Here is a 20,361-nt window from a genome sequence, read left to right as displayed (position 1 = left end):
AGGCAGCCTCTTCTGAAGAGCTTTCTTGATCTAATACACATGTTTTCATTACAGCGCCTATATCATGATATAGATATAACCACTATGTTTGAAATAGAAGAGAACAGAAATTCAGTGGTAGTAGTATAGAGAACAGAGATTCTTGGTACTTGGGTAGTGATTCAACAGTGGGTTGAATCCAAAGGTACCCTTTCATTAATTAATCAAAGGAGAGTACTTCTTCTAATGAAAGGATGCTTCTTGAGTGAAATGGTGCATTGAATGGATGTAAACCAGCAAAAGGTAACTGTGATCTAGAGCAAGTTCACTAACAGTCCCTGCATGGGTCCCTAAATAATACAGGGCTACTGGCATGCTCATAGCTATGTATTCCTTGCATGAAGACATGAATGGTGTGGTGGTCTTAAACAAATTGCCATAGTGGTGTCTGCACTTTTTTGAATAGCTAGGAATTCAGGTATAGGTCCACATAGAAGCACCAGTTCACCAGAACAGTATGTCTCAGACACATTTGTATAAATGTTTGCCCCTTTATGTGTTGGTACTCTCTCTGGTAAGAGATACCTTTGTATTACAAGCAGAGTGCAAAGTGGCTAAGCACAGCAGAACTTCCCCAGGCATATGTGTGCGCTGGCACAAAGAAAACTCGGAGACATTTCATAGTTTCTAACTAATAAGAGGAGTCTTTATTAGTGAACTCCATTCTGGATAGAAAAGTGAAGGGATGGGTTTTCTATTCTAATCTATCCGGCTGGATGGTGGGAGATGCAGTCTACTCAGCTGTAGTTCTCACTTTGGATAGTTCACTTTCATTTAACCAATTCACAGTGTTGTTGTGATTATAAAATTGGGTTAGAATCCTAGCTATGCTGCTCTGTGCTCTTTGAATGAAGAGCAGGATAACAATCTAATAACAGAATGTAGTGATTCTTACTGATTTTGTATTATAAAAGTTACTCAGCAAATAAACCTATGTGCATATGTATACCATTTTAGTACCAAACTACAAGTGACCTTTGCCAGCCAATACCATTTTTAACAGATTTGTAGTTCTTTAAAAATTGCTGCAAAGTCCTGATCTGGATCAGGCATGTGACAGCTCCAGGAGCTCTTGTTGCCACACCCCCACACGCACACTTTCCAGATGGCTGTTTCAGTACATGAAAAGGGGAGATAAAAGTTCCTGTGGCTGCTATACAGTGCACCCAGTACATATTGGGGCCTTCCCACAGTTTTTAAAGAACTTCAAATCCTTTAAAACCAGCATTGGCAGCCATGAAGTGAACCTGTACCCATTGTCAATGGTAGTTCGTCTGTTAGATTAATTGAACTGCGCAGAATTAACAGTGCCATCCTAAGTGCAGTTTAATTAGGTTAGCAGCATAAACCAGTTAAAAAATATAACTATTCCAGCTGCTGGTATGGTGTATAAGTGCTGTGTATTTTCTCAGTTGTTACTTGCTTTGATCTGACATAGTTAGAGGTTGAACCAAGGAAATTCTGCTCAGCTTTGCTTCTCAATGGATGACTGGTGGCTACAACATATGCAGTTACAGGGAATTTTTTGCTTACATAATGGGTGAAACTGGAAATTGATGTTTCCCAATAATTCACTCTTTGCAGGCAAGGAAGATGGGAAATTTTGTAAAAAAGTAACTGTTAGAATGACAATACGCAAGAACGACTGCCGAAGTAACACACCAGTAAGTAAAGAACTGTCAACTCATTAGTACTCCTCATAGCCCATTACCATTTCTAAAATTTACTGTTGTTGCTTAGTAGAAATAATTTGTTCATAGTTATTTTGTGTGCTTATTTCAGGTAAACATTGTTTCCTGTGATGGAAAATGCCCTTCAGCCAGTATATATAATTATAACATCAATGCATATGCAAGATTCTGCAAATGCTGCAGAGAACTTGGACTGCATAGACGAAATGTGCAGCTATATTGCAGTAGCAACTCGACCTGGGTCAGTTACACAATTCAAGAACCCACAGACTGTTCTTGCCAGTGGTCATGAAATGATGCTAAAAGAAGTCAAGAAATTAATTTTACTCCAAGAATTAAAAAAATACTATTGACATCTCAACTTTTGAAAATAGAGTTGCCCACTTTTACAAACAACCACAATTTAAATATGTATCAGTCCCCTGGTTTCTGGTATGCTGTTTAGCTCAGTTTTCAGCAGCAAATGACACATTTTTGAACACAGTCCCACAAACTGCTCCTTTCAAGCATTCCATGCACTGCATATGAATTCATATGACACTAATGGCCAGTTTTCAGGAATGTTTAACAGGTGTGGTAAGTAGTCTACTCATTGAGCAATGTGATATGTGAGGAGAGAATGCACATGATACCATGGCAGCAGTTATGATAAACGGGAAGTAAGTTTTCAAACTTCCCTGTTCAATAAAGTTGGTTTTACAGTATTATGAGTATTCCTTATTCATATCTTACACTCTTTGTATGAGCATTCAATCATCTGAATTATTAAATATGCAATTAAGTAGCTGACTAATATATGAATCAGCCTTTAGAACTGTTACACAGAATGGCTCTGAACCAACTGTTATAGACTGGTCTCTGGGTGTAACTAGTGCATACCCAAGTGTTGCCAATTCAGGGTTGAAAGATGGACCTCGCAGTGCAGGTCATGATGTACATATAAAAGCACAGCCATATAACCTGTGCATCTGTTGACTGCTCCTACTGCATACAGCTCTCCTTTACTGGATCAGGATAAATGGGTTACTCTTAGACCATATTTTTATAGCTAGACATTTTATTACTTATCCTTTTTAATCAATTGTTACAGCACAAGTCAACGTTTTGCAGGATTGGGGCCTTGTTAATTTCATAAAGTTCTTGTGATATGTGCCAACTTTCAAAAGGAATGGGATTGCCTTTGGAAGACACAGTGAGGTGGATGGTTTAGTATTGCTTTCAGTTGCATTCTGGTTCAATTAGTGTAAATAGCACCACTGCTTTCTCAAGACTTTTCTAGTGGTAAAATGTCTAGAATTTCTTGCAGTTCTGGAATGTAAACATATTGGATACTTTACAATGATAATTGTAATATAGATTTTCAAGGCTGTTCAGTATAAATTACACTGAGAATACAAAAGAAGGCAAATGATACAATTATAGGCATTTTTATCAGGGAAATATTTTCAATATTAATAATTATATATGTATGTATATACAAATTCCCTGGTATGTAATACAGTATTTTATGCAGTTATGTGAAAGCATATTTTGTAGGAAATATAGAGCTATTGTTTTGACATTAGCTTGCTTAAATATTACCCATCTTTTGCCTTGTGAAGCATGTCATATTGCCCAAGTGACTTGCTCATTTTTGTAAAGAGGGTGGTCACAATCTAGAGAACTCATATGAGGATAGTGATTCCCCCCACCAGGAAAAAAAACTCCAGCAGCTTTCTTTTGCTACAGCGCAAGCTGCTTTTGAAAATCACATGAATTTTAAAAACAGTTTACAATATAGCTTGGCTACTCAAAGGAAACAACTTGAAAATGAATGCTGCTGGACACACCTGAGTAGCTTTCTGAATGGTAACTACTTTACATTTCAAATCAAATGGAAAGATATATACGATTTTTGTCATTGGAACAAATACTCAAGACTTTATTTGGTCAAATATATTGTTAGATTTATTTAAGGTGCTGTTTATTAACGATATTTTATGAAACTAAGGCAAATAAAATTATTTAGAAAAGCTTCCAATATCTTAGCCTAGCTTTTAAAAACAGTTTAATATAGCTACATTGGAAATCTTATGGTTTTAAAACAACCAATCTCTAAGCTTATGACAGGATATTGTTTCTCAAAGAAACAATGTATCAAAAAGTAAAACATCTTTAAATCTTTATTTAAGACATGCCATTTGGTATTTCTACCTTGGCCTTAAAGAAGTTATGGAGTTTGCACAGCAGAAGTAATCAGCAGGATACCATCACTAAACCTCCCAAAATACCCATATGTCAGACTGGTGATTCATTTTACCTCAATCTAATTGCTTGTAATCTGGTGCTTTACTAATAAGGATCCCATAATCCACTAATAGATTTTGACTATTCTTCTGAGAGTACCTGATAATAAAAGTTGTAATTAAATCAAAAAGGATTAAAGGAAAGGTCACAAAAATGTGTTCACTATTTTTTTAACATACTCTATGTTATTCACTGTAATAAACAGGAAGGCTTATATTGATACAGTTATGGTAGTTGTTCTGCTAATGGTGTCAAATATAACAATACATTTGTACATCTGTATCCTGTATGTATATTCTGGTTTTGCAGCCCACCAGTCAACTTTTAGTATATAACTTTCCCATGCAGCAATTTCATTTCTTCCAAGGCATCTATTTTATTCTGTCCCAACAACATTTATACCATAAATGTCAGATTTTTACATTAAATTATAAAAATTAAAAACATCATCATGTTATTTGTCATGTAAATACTAAGAAACAACTCTTTAAAATGGTATTAATGTGTGAGGCTCTCTACCCCATGACAATTAACTGAGAACCCAGAGGAAGAAGGTTTTGAGGGTAGTCCACCATCCTTAAAATGGTCTTGTGATATATTCACAATTTAGAATGAAACAATTATAAAAGCATCTATGTTTTAAAATAAAAAAATCTGCATGAATATCAGATTGAAAATAACAAGTTTTATTCAATGTATCATACACAGAATGATGAAAGAATCCTGTTCTTCCAGTGGACATACTGATTTGAACCAGTTCTGGTTTATTTAAATGTTAGAGAGTGTAGGCCATAGTTACTGCTAGCAATCCTGAATGGTTAGCAGGTTTGATGTAAACATTTCGCATGTTAAGCATAGAGATCTAGGGCCATTTGGGCTTTCATAATTATTTTGCTAATAGAAGAAACTGGTATATAAATATATTTAATTGTTTTACAAATTTGATCTTCCAAAATACAATTTGTTCCACATTTTATGTTTTAATTATAACAGTATCTTAAAGAAACTTCTTTCTCTTAATTTCTCCTTCTGAAACCCACAGCTATGTTATCCAAATCCTATTTCCATTTGACAACTGCTTTGTTGCCCTCTTCCTTCCTAAGGAGGACAAAGGCAAACAAGTACAGTTCGAAAATAACATTTGATCAGGCTGTAATAGAGCAGATATTTAAACAGCATGTGTACAAGGTGAAGGCATTAGAGAAATCTGCTTCTGCAGGGTGTCTGGATGTGGCTTCTGAAGTATATGCCTTCATGTAAAGAAACTGCTGTTAACTAACCTGCTAAAATGTCTGGCATTATTTTAAAATATAGTGGTTGAGTTAAAAAGCAAGCCTATTTCACGCTATTGCAGTCTGGGGGACAAGGGAGTGAGTGCAGGTGAGGAGAATCAACAACAGACCCATCACTTGGAGAAAAACAGGCCACATCTTTTACTGAGTACAATAACACTGAGCAACCCATCAGTTAGCCAATGCTACCACCCATCACCCCAGTCTGCCTGCTAGGGAAAACCACATGAGATGGCAAGTACATGTGCATAAGCTACTGTGGTCCCATCTCAGGGTCCCAAGCTGGGCATGTTGCTGAACAGATCCCTTATGGGTGACTCCTGACCCAGGCTCAGCCTTCCCTTCAAATTGGATCCATCCTGATGCCCAAGGTGACACAAGAGGTGATCAACTATCTTCCACCAAAGTTCCTATGACTGCATCTCAGAAAGCATGACATCACAAATGCCATAAAGAGAAATGTCCTGGCTTCACTGACAGATGTATGCAATCCACCAAGAGGGTCACTTGCCTGAAATAAATGTTCAGGTGGCACATAATGGAACTTCCAGATGCCTCCACAAGTTGCTGGGCAGCCTTGCTAACTTTACACTGTGTCTGGTTAACCTTGTCCAGAGAAATGGCCCTTGTCATTTATACCATTCTAGCAGTTTGGACCCAAAAATTCATGTGAATGGAAGGCAGGACATTATGAACCACAAGTCTGAGTCCACGACCAGCATTAGGTCCACCCCATTCCTCCTGGTGAGGTCATTCTTCCCTATCCAGACGATCAACACATCTGGAGGGCCATGACAGATGACATACTGGGTGGTGGCAAAGGATTCCCAGCATACCCCTGTCAGCCCAAACCAGGATACTGTAAGCAAGTCCTCCAGCCCCAAGGCCAACCCCCAGCAGCAGGAAGCTGCATAGATTCCAGTACATAATGCTGTGGCTCACAGTCCAAAGTGACCTGAACCAGCCTGCTGGGACTGTGAGAGACATGGGTTCAGAAATCAGGTGAATGTAGACCCTAAAAGCTAAAGATCATCCACACTAATAGGCCTGTATGCAAGTGGAGGAAGGCCAAGCACCACAACCAGTCTGGCTGCCCCAGTATGGAAAGGGTGTGTCCTGAAATCACTGACATGTAATCTCAGGGCAACCAGACTGGTCCATGTGCTGCTGATGAAAGGAAACTTAATGACAAATGTCCCTTCTGCATGAATAAGGAGGCAGTTGAGTGTGAGGGGCCTTCTAGTGAAATATTTCATGGTAACCAGGAAAGAGCACAGTTGACCTGGATGGGCTGCTCAGAGGTGCATCCAGATCCTGTGCCCTTGTGGTCTACTCTTGACTACCTGAGCACCAGATGGAGCTCAGACCCCTCAGTGGAGACATCCTACCACCTAAGAGCCTATTCTGAGTGGTTCCAGTGTGAAGGCAAGACCAGCTTGCTATTGCAGAACCCCCCCCCCCCCACACACACACAAAGTGATTGTGAAGGATACATGAAACAGGAAAATGTTGTACTTGGACTACCAAATGGCTGCAAGAGTCCTTGAAGGACCAAGAGTCCAATGAGTCTGTAGAGGTTGATAACCTGAGGGGAGTCCTTGAAGGACCAAGAGTCCAATGAGTCTGTAGAGGTTGATAACCTGAGGGGAGTACCTCTTTCAGCCCTCAACAGTCCATGGGGCAATAAAGTAGTTGCAGGGGTCACTAAAAGTCCAGCTGTAGAAGGAAATGGCTAACAAATGGATGCCCATGGCTTTGGAGATCAGATTGCTCTCACTCATAGAGGCTAAGTAATGGAAAACCATGGACCTCAAGGCCAGCAAGGAGCTGCTGCCATTTTCTCTTCTGAAAAGGTGAGGAATGCTGAAAATAAGAGTGCTGAGTGGAGGGCAAGATACAGTTAAATACTCTGTGTGAAATTATTCACTGCTAGGATGCCACAGCTCCTCTGGGTAGAGGTCTGAATGATAGTTTGTGATCTGGGCCAGTGTCCAGAACCTCCTCTCCTGAAACCCTGCAGGCAAAGTTAAGTTGTCCAGGAGTACCTTCAGCATATGCTTACTGCTGGAGAGGTGCATGCAACAAGGGTCCTTAAGGTGGACAATTTGTCATTCAGCAGGTGAGATGCTGTGAATAGAGTCCCCATAGGATCCCCAAGTAAGTTAACTAGGTAGTATATATCTAGGTTTTGTTCTGGATCACTTATACCCCAGGTTTGATTGGTAAGGCTTGGATGCCTCCCCGGAGGGGATCACAGGAGGGGTTTTCGGCAGGGCCAGAATGCTGGGGTCTGCCCAGTGGTGGGATCCAAACATTTTAATAACAGGTTCTGATAGTGGTGGGATTCAAACAGTGGCGGCGCCGCACACACGCACCTGCAGTCCCTATTGGGAAGGGAGGTTGCTTTAGTAACCCCTTCTCAGCACTCAGAAAAAATTAGTAACCACTTCTAGAGAAGTAGTGAGAACTGGTTGGATCCCACCTCTGGGTCTGCCCCTTTTAGAGTAGAGAGATAGCAAAGGACAGAGCTTGCTTAATGAGAGGTGGGCAAACTTGGTTTCATAGGTTGGCTGCCAGGAAAGCCAAGGAGGCGGGTTAAAGTTAGCAAATGTTCACAGTCTTTATTTAACAGGCAAAATAGTCCTCAGAGTCCAGTCCTAGTTAAGCAAAAGAGCTCACTGGCCAACCAAGTAGCAAAAGTCCAAAATGCAAGTCCAGAAAGCAGAGTCCAGGGGTCGCACCAAGATGCTTCTCGGTGTGACCCCTGGACTCTACTTTCTGGACTTGCGTTTTGGAATTTTGCTGCTTGGTTGGCTGGCTTTCAGAAGTAGCATGCAGGTCTGAGGTAGAGCAGGTCAAGGTGACATGTTGCCTTCCATAGAGAGTTTGTTGCTATGCTTTCCTTCTTATTTGCTGTGGGGGTGGGGATTGCCCAAGTCTTGCCTCATAGAGTTGATCCTGCAGGCTGCTTACAGATGGCACACAGATCTAGCTGAGCTGACCTTCAGCATTCAGCTAGTTCTAAGCACAGTCTTTGGCAGCATTGCTCTAAGGGGGAAGGGGGGCTGGAGGGATACTTGCTTGAGGTGCTGGGGGCGGGCTCTGAGAGTGCACCGGATCACTGGAGAACAAAACAGATGGTTCTGGCACTGGGCATGTTTTTTGGAAAATAAATTAAAACATAATTGCTGGTGGAGCTGCTATAATTGTTGTCAACAGAGAAATAACAATAGAATCATTTTTTTTCTTTTCCAGTTTGATCCCTCAGATTCCACTAAACAGAAAGCAGAAAACTAGGTGCTATTTTCAAACTCCTCTATGTGAAAGCTTGATAATTTTACAATATTTTCACATATTAGTGAACAAAATAAATTATAAGATAAAACAAGAGTTTTGAATCTACATTTACATTCATCTTTTGTTCTCTTTTCTTCATAATTTCCCAAAGTACTGTAGTGCTAACTGTATAGTATAATTGCTTACAATAAAGAGATGTAAATAAAACTACCTAGATACTGCACACCTATCCTTACTGACAACTTTGTATCCTGAGTGATACCCAGCATGCAAGATCTTTTAAACATTTGTTTTTCAGCTTTCTTCTCCTTGATTGGGGCAGATGGAGAGAATGGTGACATTTTCCAGTTTTTGGCTTTGCTGTATCGTAACATTTTTAAATCCTCTGTCAACAGTGGCATGGTATTGCATTCATGTTTTCTTTGTTTCTTTTTTGTGTGAAAAAATCCTTTCTTGGATCTATCTGTTATATAAATAAAAATGATGCAGCCTTATATTTTTATGGTATGCTAATCCACCTTGGCTATGGTATAATTATCAAATGATTTCATGCTACCCTGGTGGCAGGCTACATCTAGGCCCCTGAACACTTGCTGCCAAGCTCCATTTAAATCTTCTCTACACAGTCCTATTCATAAATTTGCCATGGCTTTTAAAATAACTTAGTCTGAATCTTATACAGTGGTATCAAATGAGAGAATTCTTATTTTCACAATGCAGCTATATTTATTTCGCTTTATATATTTACTGTACCTGAGTGATCAGAGGTGATGAACCAGTATTTTACAAGAAGCAGGCACTTGGGCTCTTAAGTATCTCAAAGAAGGGACATATAGTTCAGCTGACATGGCTTCTAACCCTATAGGGATAACTCTGTAGCCCAGCAATATAATGAGATCTTAGGAGCCCAATCACTGCAGCTATGTACACTATTTTTAATCCTCAAGAATTTGCAGCTTGGGATGTGCTTCTCTTGGCTTGGTTGTACATCATAAGCATAAGCATAAGCATAAGCATTTTATTGTCATTGTGCACGCACAACGAAATTTACAGCAGCATTCCTCGATGCACACAATTTCAGACTCATACATCATCATCCTCCACCCATCCCTACACAGCCCCAAATACATCAATATGAAGCAGCGGAGTTTAGCATAGCCACAGCTCTAGAGTAGAAGCTGTCTCTAAACCTCTTTGTCCTAGTTCTGAGGGCCCTGTATCGTCTGCCAGATGGTAGCAGTTTAAAAAGAGAGTGTGCTGGATGAGACGGGTCCCTCAGAATATTTTGGGCTTTATTTAGGCTTCGGGCATTATAGATTTCTTCCAAGGAGGGGAGAGGGCAGCCGATAATCCTTTGTGCAGTGGTGATCACCCTTTGGAGCGCCTTCCTATTCGCCACTGTGCAACTGGAGAACCATACACAGATGCGGTAGGTTAGGACACTCTCTATAGCACAGCGGTAAAAGGACACCAGGAGTTTTCCATCCAGTTGCTGCTTCCTTAAAAGTCTCAGATAGTGCAGTCTTTGCTGGGCTTTCTTAACCACCGCGGCAGTCTGTACTCCCCAGGTCAAATCCTCTTTAATCATAACGCCCAGAAATTTAAAACTAGCCACCCGCTCCACTTGATCTCCATTTATAGTCAAGGGCTGAATTTCTGAGCTATTCCTTCTATAGTCCACTATAAGCTCCTTTGTCTTGTTAGTGTTAAGAACCAGGTTATTTTCCCTGCACCATGAGAGCCAAGCCAGTATCTAATTTTAATAACCATCACTGCACCATCACTGCCAAGCCAGTATCTAATTGGCTTGTGACATGTATTGTATGCACTGGTCATCAATACACAGGTATTTGTTTTTATTTTATTAAAATATTTCTACTCCACCATTTTCCACAAGCATACACAGACTTGAGAAGGTTTAGAAATCAATTTTAAACAAAGAATAGAACATGAAACACAAATGTATTGACTAATTTCTATCAGCATTGGGCACGTGGGTTAAAATACTCCATTGACCTTTTTTATTGACAAACTGAATTTGCACTAAAGTTACTGAGACAGATCCCCACACTTTCTTCAAATCACCAAGGCAGGGAAACCACTAATTGATCTATCAGATTTTTCCTCCCTTTTTTCTGTCAGGGACTGAGCTATTTCTGAAATGGTAGCATTTAGTCACTGCTGGTACAGAATATGGCTTGGGGTGGCTGTGCTTGGCTTTGCTATTGCTCTGCCAGGTACCAAAGCTCAAGTGTGCAGTTCTGAAAAAAAACTGCATAAGCCTCTCTGGATGAAGGAGAGAACCAGGGAAGCCACATGTACTACTGAAGCAATCTCCTCTAGGCAAAATTACTCAGCAAACTCACCATGGTGGTCTACTGGAGTTGAGAAGCTGGTGTTAGTGGTAATCACCAACCTGATCTACTTTTCTAACTTGTGCTACTGACACCCCTCGAGAGGAAACATCCAAGCTATGTATCCCTTATGTACAGAAAGAAGATATAAAGGTATTGAAAGAGTCCATATCCTGCTGCTGATAAGTTCGACAAAAATCAGGAGATCTTCCTAAGAGTATGGAATGACAAGCAAATGCAGAATGTAGAAAGAGTTTAAATAAGGCTATACTAAAAGATATTCCCAGAGGAGAAGACATCAGAATGAAACAGCCATTTTAAGGCAAAAAAGGCCTGATCTTATTCCCCTTTCAATTAACAGTTTGCAAGAACAGAACTGAAAAAGAAATGATCTTAGAAATATATCAGCAACCAGAGAGAGGGAGGAATTTGATCCCTACTTTAAACTACAAAAAAAATTGGGAAACTGTTGGAACAGTGACATCTAGTGGGCAATGGCATCTACTAGAAATGGTTCTGTGTCCCCTGAAATAGGAGAGATGGCCATGAATCTTAAGAGCATATCTGCCAGTATGCTAAGTCCCAGGACAGAAATAGACTCTCTGAAAGGTTCTGTTAATAACAATATTCCAAAGATAATGTCTGAACTTATAAAAGTTAGTAAAGAAATGAAAGCTGAATTCCAAGAAACAGCACAAATAGAAGAGAAGATGAAAAAGATCAAAGAGTAAGCAAAAACTTTAAAACAAGTTGTGGACTCTGCACATTCAGAGGTTAAAATATATGATTTAACCATTCTGTTTCGGAATATCTAATCAAAGAGAAATCCCTGAGACTCAGAAGGGTACCAGAGGATCCAAATCCAGCAAAAGAGGAGTTGAACAAGAAAATTGCCATTATCTTGGCCAATCCTTTGAAGATCAAAGAAGAAGAAATGTTGGCAAAGATTGAAAAAATCTATAGTCACATCAAAAAATCCAAAGGTTAAAAGACTGTGTATAGACAATATTGAAGACAGATAAGATTTGGAAAACACACAGGAAATCAGCAATCAAGACAGGAGATAAGGACATCGTTGTGATGAGAGAGATTGCTTTAAGAGTCTTACAGAAAACAAAAGATAATGCATTTTGGTGGAAACTTTAAGAAGAAACTAGATAAGACTGTCATGGCTTAGTTGGGAAGGAGTTTTCTTCTGTCATTCATTTTTCTGCTCCAGCAGTTACAAAGGTTAAAAATTAAACCAAAAACAAAACAAAAAAGTTTTTTTTAAAAAAAACCACATGCCAAACCTGAAGCACAAAATTCAATGTCCACTTTTCAGTAGTGCATTAGCCTTCACAAATGATAGAGGACTCATTTCCATACCACCCCCTTTCACCAGAAGAAAAATTCAAATAACTGATTAGTCAGAGAATTATTTAGGAATTGGCATAAAAGTGCTTGATAATTCTCAATCAAGGCTAGTCACTTGTGAAGCAATCTTATATAGCAAACCTCAGTCTGCACCTTAGCTTCTTATTCCCTAGGGCAGTGGTGGCGAACCTTTGGCACTCCAGATGTTATGGACTACAATTCCCATCAGCCCCTGCTGGCATGGCCAATTGGCCTTGCTGGAAGGGGCTGATGGGAATTGTAGTCCATAACATCTGGGGTGCCAAAGGTTCGCCACCACGGCCCTTAAATTCGACAGCTTAATTTCGTCGCAGTCTTACTAAACCAGACAGCTTCTTCCTGAAGAAACTATGAGCCCGCAGAACTTCTCAACCTCTCTGAACGAGTGGCTAACTGCTCCTTTTTATTTTTCCAATTCCCCTTGACGGTCCTGGAAGACCAGATTGGCTGCTTCTGGCTTGTCCAGCATACAAACAGGATAAGAAAGGATAGGCTGATAAAGGGAAAAGGGACAGACTTAGCCAGTCAGTCACACTATGTCACACAGCATGGTGTAGTGATTAAGAGTTCTGGACTCTAATCTGGAGAACTGGGTTTGATTTCCCTCTCTTCCACAAGTGGCAGACTCTAATCTGGTGAACCAGGGGTTTGTTTCCCCACTCCTACACATGAAGACCTTGTGCTAGTCATAGTTCTCTTAGAACTCACTCAGTTCCACCTACCTCACAAACTGTCTGTTGTGGGGAGAAGGGAAGGTGTTTGTTTTGTAAGCCACTTTGAGACTCCTTACAGTTGAGAAAAACACAGTATAAATCCAAATGCTTCAAAACTCTCTTTATATGAATAATTTGTTAATCACATAATCTGTTAATCACAGTGTCATACTAAGATCCAGGAGTCTCAAATTAGAGTTCCCACCCTGCTATGGAAGTTCACTGTGTTACTGTAGGCAGTCACTCTCACTCAGACTATTCACAGACTTTAAAACTGTCAGAGTATATCCAAAGAGATATATCAGAAAGAAGGGGAGACTAAGTACTGATACTAATACAAGTTTGCTAACTCAGAAATCATGCGCTGGATCCAGTGGAGGATTTCTGCAGACGTAAAATATTTCTATCCATGAAGTACAATGTCCCCACCTCCTTCATCATTCTGATGCCTGCATGCAAAAAAAGTCATATTCTACCTGTTCTAGAAAAATTGAGGATGCTATTTCCAGTGCTATTTCAGACAACATGCCTTGAAGAATCTCTTTCCAGTTGCAAATCCCTTCTGCAAAATTATGTTTTAGTCTGTTGTAATTAATTGAAAGCCTACCTGAGTTATATGTTTACAAAGTAAAGTCTGAGACTAGTTCTCTCATTGCTCACCCAGACTAGTTTGGTTAATATGTCATTTGAAGTTCAATTTAAAGTTTCACAAACATTTGCAGCATGATGGTTGGTGGAAGATAGTGTTGAAGAAAATCCTCTTCCAAAGCATTAAAGATGTGCTTTCAATATGGAGCATTAGTGTAAATCCTACTTAAAATATTATTTTTGTAAAAGGTGCCTGGGAACAGATGGGGAGTGATATCAGGTGCATGCTCTGCGCCAAAGCTAGTTTTGAATGTGTTTGCTTTTGAACACAGGTTCATGGAACTTGTTCTCTGTCATCAAATGCCAAAACAATCTATAGAGATGTAAACAGAAAACAAATCAGCTTAATGTTATTTTTAAACATCTACAGTGTCTTTTTTTAAAAAAAGACAATTATCCTACTATCTGATGAACCTTCAAAACACTGCAGCTTGTTTTATAAACTCAAATATTTTTTCTCAGTGATTTGCTTAAATCCATTCTAATGCTTCAAGCTAAATCTGCAAATTAGTATGAAAACTTCCAGAGCAAAGAGATACTATGGTTATCACTAGAAGATTAATCTCCTGATACCCTTAAATCACATCTGTAGTTTGACCTCCATTATTTTGCCTGCTGATGAATATAGAGGACACCACATGTACTTGAAATGTGAAAGTACACGTGGTACAATGAATGAGAAAGGGCAATAGGATATTCTCTCAGCAACATAGGACTTAAATAAAATCTAGTGAGACAGCCATGAGGACCATATAAACATTATGTGCACAGGGAAACAGAACTAATGTGATTAATGATGGCATTGCCTCAATATTTATTATATTCATATTCCTGCCTTTCAATGATAAAGTCCTCAAAGCACCTTGCAAAATATTACCAAATACATTAATTACACATTAATTATTCCTCCCCCCAATACCCAATATATTAGTCACCATTACTTAGTGAATGTTTGACCTTTCTCCCAGGATGAAAGAACCAAGCAGAAAGGAGGCAGGACCAAAACAGAGGCAGCCTAATCTAAAGTGAGTGGGGGAAACAACAGAGCAGTGGCTGGGGACAGCGCTGCAGCAGCGCCTCCAAAGAAGCATTTGGCAGCATGGGGGAGAAGGCAAAAATGTTCTTCTCTCCTGGGGAAACCTATCACTGTGCTGCAAAAAGGGTGTATTCTCAGGCTAAAACTCCACTGGGCGCTGACTTAAATTGACTATGCTCTGGGAATGCCCCTGCTCTGTCCTGGCACAGGCCCCAATGGTGCAGAAGTGACAGGATGGGGGCAAAGTTCCAGATGTGGGCACTGTGGAGCTGCATGGTGCCCTGCCACCAAGGGTAAGTGACTCTGTGCTGGTGTCCATGACACTTTGTGTGATGCTAGTGGCAATGGTGCTGGGCCAGTGCACACTGCTTCCAGATGTTTGCCCCCCCTTTTGGTTGCATAGTTAATCATTCAGGGATGTGAGGTAGACTTGAGTATGTGAGCATGATACAATGATTTATATTTCTGCTTAGATTATAAATTATGTTTGGCTTAACCATAGACTTAGGATCACACATGAGCCGCAGAATTTATATTACCAGGTTCCAAGATTCTCATTCCATGGAAGAATTCGGCATGTCATCAAAACAACAGTTTGTATTTTAACTACCGGTACTTCTTTAGAAAGGCATTCTGGAAAGAGATTTCTCCAAACGTAGTATTCTCATCCCTTTCCCTCACTGCCATTGAAATATCAGCCATGTAGATTACTCAGATTACATGATTTTTGCAACAAGCACTTCCTCCCCTATGGACTGGTGAAGCTTCATTGTACTTTTTAAAGCCTGCCTTGGACCAATATACCTTAAGAACAACCTGGTCCTGTATGAACAACTTACCCATATACCCCAGTCATCTTAGAGGCCCTATTTTGGTTGCCCCCACATCTGAAACTAGATGGGTGGTAACCTCAGCCACCAGTCATGGCCTCAAATTTTGGAACTCCCTGCCCAGGGAGATTCATTTGTTTCTCTGTGTAGGTGTTTTTTTGTCAGCAAGTGAAGACTTTCTTTGTCCCTCTGACATACCATCAACAGTTGCTGGCCCTTCTACTAGTGTTGTTATGAGTTTTTAATTAAATTATTTTATAATTTTTAACTGTACTTTAACTGCTTAGATGATTCATGTTTTTAATGTTCACTGCCTAGTGAATCCTGATGGGGTGGAATGTGAGCATAGAGGTGTTATAAATAAATAAATTAAATAAATACTAATACGGTCCTGCCAACCTGCCAAATCATGAAGAATTCTGAGATGGCTATGATTACCAAAAATGACTGTTTCTGCGTAACTCTCCACTTTCTGTGAAAGCTGAAAAAGTAGCTCGTCAGTGCACTTCAGAGCCGAGCTGAAAACAGTTGGCCATAACTATAACAAAGTCCAAGCTAATTTATATGGTCTCATTCAGATGATACTTGTTTCTGAGAATGTGGAAGGTGTCATGGAGACTGGTCATAGTGTCCCCATGAAAAGAAATTGGGTAAAATATGAACAAAAATGTGGAAAACAAAAATGGTTTTCACAGATGACTGCTCTACTTTGCAATCACATGCAGTAGATTGCCAGGCAGATTTCTTAATGTAACCATATTTGCTCCATCCTGCTATTAAGTCCCAACATACTAACTTCAACAAGCTTTCCTATGGTGGCCATTTAATATAAAACAGCTGACACACAAATCTAGATCAATTAATATCGATCTACTCAAATCTGGGCATTCTTGTTCTCACTCTCATACACATTCATGCATGCACTATTTTTTGTTCTTTTTAATTTTTTGGCTGTCAAGTCACAGCCAATCAATGGCAACCCCCATAGAGCAGAAATGGCCTAAGAGTAGTTCAGCAGTGGAATTGTCTGCCTAGGAAGGTGATGAGCTTTCCTTCACTGTCAATCTTCAAGCAACAGCTGGAAGATCACTTGTCAGGAATTCTTTAGAGACTGATTCTGCATTGAGCAGGGTATTGGACTAGATAGCTTGTATGGCCCCTTCCAACTCTATCATTCTGCCAGAAAAAAAAAAACCAAGTAAACAACATATAAATTATTAAAAAATAAATTAAAAAATAAGATATAAATTAAGAATAAATACATAAAATAATTCAAGGGGTGTATCTGACTGACCTATTGTTGGCAGTATAAAGCAGTATATTTGTCCACATATAAAATTACATTCTAAATTCAGAAAATGGTGCAACACAAAGTGAGGTTTACATTTATTTGGTCAAGAAGGACCAAGCTATATGTGAGGCTGGGGGGAGTTATGTTTGGATCTGTAGATGTATAATTTAGTTGCCAAAAAGCACTGGGAATGGGAATATCAGTTGGGGCTGTTGCACAGGGGAAAGGTTTTGTTCTGATTGTTGTTCTTCCAGCCCTTCTTTTTTCCTGTTTGAAAATTGCTCAGCTGACTGCTTTAAGCCCACAGGGAAAAAGCTGAGCCCAATATGGATACATGACTGTTTTTGTTTTTTGTTACAAAAGTTTAAGCAGGTGGAGTGGGCTCATTTCTTGGGGAACTTAAACAAAGAGTAAGTTCTCCTCCCACAGTGTCCCACTCTGATCCATGTTGCTCTATGGTCTGCAGCTGCTTTTTGCAGTTCATTGCGCAACTAAGGATCTGATGATGGTTCTCCAACCCATGTATCATTTGGCCCTACAAATTTACAATAATGGGTTGGAATCAGAGGTGGGATGCAGCCTATTCGCACCTATTTGGTAGAACCGGTTACTAAAATTTTCTCAGTTCGGAGAACCGGTTATTAATGATTAACTCCACTAGGGACAAGGGGGTAATCTTTGTCCCTGGGTACAACAAATCTCATCAAGTGGGGGATGCAAAATCACCCCCCCAGGGCCCCCTGCGGCCCCCTGCCCCCTGCCCCCCATGGCATCCCCATGTGTGTGTGAACTGTATGAAATAATACAATATATAGTAATTCTATTTTTTTTTGTTCATTGGTATAAAGGTTGGGAAAGTATTATATTTTTCATTTTCTTTTTTTCCCTTGAAATTTATATTGGAAAGAGAGGAGTTTAAACTACTCTATTAGATTAAGGATTTTGGATCTCTCCCTCTGTTAGTTTTCTTCCAAGTGGAATAGATAAAGTAGTTATAGGAATCTGAAGGGGAAGTAGAAAGTAGGGAGGGAGGGAAATATGGGAAGGAGGGAGGCAATATAGGATGTTTTAGTTAGGGGAGTTGAGAGAGATAGACAATTAGATATGTTTGTAATATGTTAACTATTGTAAAGTTTTTGGTTTCTCTCCTTACTTATGTTATTATTTAAAATCAATCAATATAATTATATAAAAAAGAAATAAAACACTACCTTTCAGTATATTGCTTTTTTAATACTTTAAACAGTCATTATTTGAATCTAGAGGTGTGGCGAAGGGGAACTGCACCTGGGGCGCGTGCGCCCTGCGTCCTTGCCACAGCCCTGCCCAGGAATGCCCCACCCCTGGAATGCCTGGCCACGCCCCTGTCGTGCCCCGCCCAGCCCCATTGGCACTACATCACTGTTTGAATCCCACCACCATCGGAACCTGTTACTAAAATTTTTGAATCCCACCGCTGGTTGGAATCTGAGCTAAGACATCAGCAGAGAACCCTTGGCTTAGTTCAAATATAGTTGATATGCCACGCATGTAAATGAGTGCTTTTCTAGTGACATTGTTTATATTATTTAGAAGTGCTGAAGAAAATAATATCACCAACTGAGGTGGCCTCATACTTTTTGAGATGGGTGTGTTTAATTGAAAAATAAAATAAAATTAAGAGTACTTTGTTTTAACTATAAGGAACTTCTGTACCATACTATAGAACTGTATTTTTTCCAGATGACATGCAGTGATTTTTTCCAAATGTCCAATTCTTGTGTCTAAAAATTTAATGTATTTTACATAACATAAGAGATTTTTAGCACCAGAAAAATTCCATTTTCCTCAGTAAAGTTTCAGGTTTCCAACCTGATTTTCTAGGCTTAATCCTCTTCCTGTTGAAATCAATAACTACACTGTAATATAATGATTCACGTTCAAGGTTCAACCATAGAAAATTCAAGCTACACGCTGATTTTACTGCCATTGTTGAAAGATGACCCCCTAAAATGTGTAAAGATGCAATAAACTCTTAACTCTTTCAGCACTGCTCAAGTTCGCCAAGCAGTTTGATCTAAATACCTGAAATGTTTTGTCTGTGAACAGTAGGGTTTTTTAAAACTAAGATATGATTTAGTTACATCTGAAAATAGACACTTAAATGGTTTAAAGTGTTGAAAGTTAATCTAAAAGGTTTACAGAATTCCAGTAACTGCCGAAGGCTTATAAAGAGGGTATTTCTATAGCAAGACACAACTGTCTTAGGACTCAGGAAATGTGGCTTCTTTTCATACTTTTGCCACTGGAATAATCACACCACATATGTGTTTCTCTTATCCCAATTTATGGAAAACGCACATAGCTAATTCAACATTTTAATCTTCCACAACGGTCTGAAATTGTGAAATATAGGGTTGAACAAATGTTCCCTATTCATTTATTTTTGTTATAAATATATACAAATTTCCAAATATTAAATGATAATAAAAAAGAAAATACAAATATAAAAATGGTAAGCACAAGATAAAACATCAATTAAACTATGCTTCTTGCTGAACATTAGTTAAACTATGATTTCAAGAACTATTATGTAAATGTTTCTTCTCTATAGTTTTATTTTTCCTTAGGCGGATTCCGTATGGGTCAAAAACAGTAGTGTGAAAACGGTGTGAAACTATTTGAAATGGTGCAAAATGGTTTGCACCGTTTTCACACCACTGTTTTTGGCCTATGTGGAATCTGCTTTACAATGCAATCCTGTGGAGGTGTGGGACCTTGGTGCTGACGTAAATGCCATTTGGGTCAGGATAAGGCTTTAGTTGGCTTTCTAAACTCTTTCACCTGGGAACACCCCCATTTACTTGCACAGCCTTACACGAGCACAAAGCTAGGCACAGCCCATGGGTGTTGATAGAGCATTTCCACAGGGTTTGGGGAGCATCCCGCTGGGATTGCTGGCTGTGGTGCAGCAAGCCTCTTTGGAGGTAGCATGACTGCACTGTTGCTGTGCCAGACCTGACTATGATGCAACTCACACCCACACACACCCAACCCTATTGGATTACACTGCCAAATACATATTAACTGTTATTTTATACATAGGTTTTCCTAAATTATTCATGCATATCTGGGAAATGTATTCTGTCAATGAAGATGTTTGTCACTGTTAACATATGGTTAACATGGTTGTTAACATATTTGGTATGAATATTCTAAATTTACATGATATTATTGAAGGTAGGATCCCTAAAAGAGACAAATCTGGGATGTTCTTGATCTTGATACCTACAGTCTTATTTATGCATTTAAATATTTTATCCTAGTATATTTGGATCTCAAACAATCCCACCAGATATGTAAGAAGGTGCCAGTCATCTCATCATATTTCTAACATTTGATACATTTTGAACTGAAGATTTCAGATATAAACTGAAGATTTTCAAATATAAACAGCAACTGAATCCCATTCTCTTTATTCCCCACATTCATAGTAAGTGTATACTAGGA

At 39.3% G+C, this 20,361-nt stretch overlaps 1 protein-coding gene across 1 annotated transcript in view; it reads left to right on the top strand.

The window, feature by feature from the left end:
* The window catches only part of OTOG (otogelin), a 153,010-nt gene extending 148,326 nt beyond the window's left edge, over positions 1-4,684 (top strand). Inside the window, exons 55-56 of the mRNA XM_048486410.1 lie at positions 1,624-1,703; positions 1,822-4,684. Coding sequence (XP_048342367.1) covers positions 1,624-1,703; positions 1,822-2,022 — 281 coding nt within the window. The 3' untranslated portion in view covers positions 2,023-4,684. The remainder of the gene's footprint in view (positions 1-1,623; positions 1,704-1,821) is intronic.
* The last annotated feature ends 15,677 nt before the right edge of the window (positions 4,685-20,361 follow it).

Source organism: Sphaerodactylus townsendi, linkage group LG02 (assembly GCF_021028975.2).
Source record: "Sphaerodactylus townsendi isolate TG3544 linkage group LG02, MPM_Stown_v2.3, whole genome shotgun sequence".
Taxonomy (NCBI): domain Eukaryota; kingdom Metazoa; phylum Chordata; class Lepidosauria; order Squamata; family Sphaerodactylidae; genus Sphaerodactylus; species Sphaerodactylus townsendi.
The sequence above is the reverse complement of the archived record's forward strand: the minus strand, read 5'-3'. Positions and strand labels throughout refer to the sequence as shown.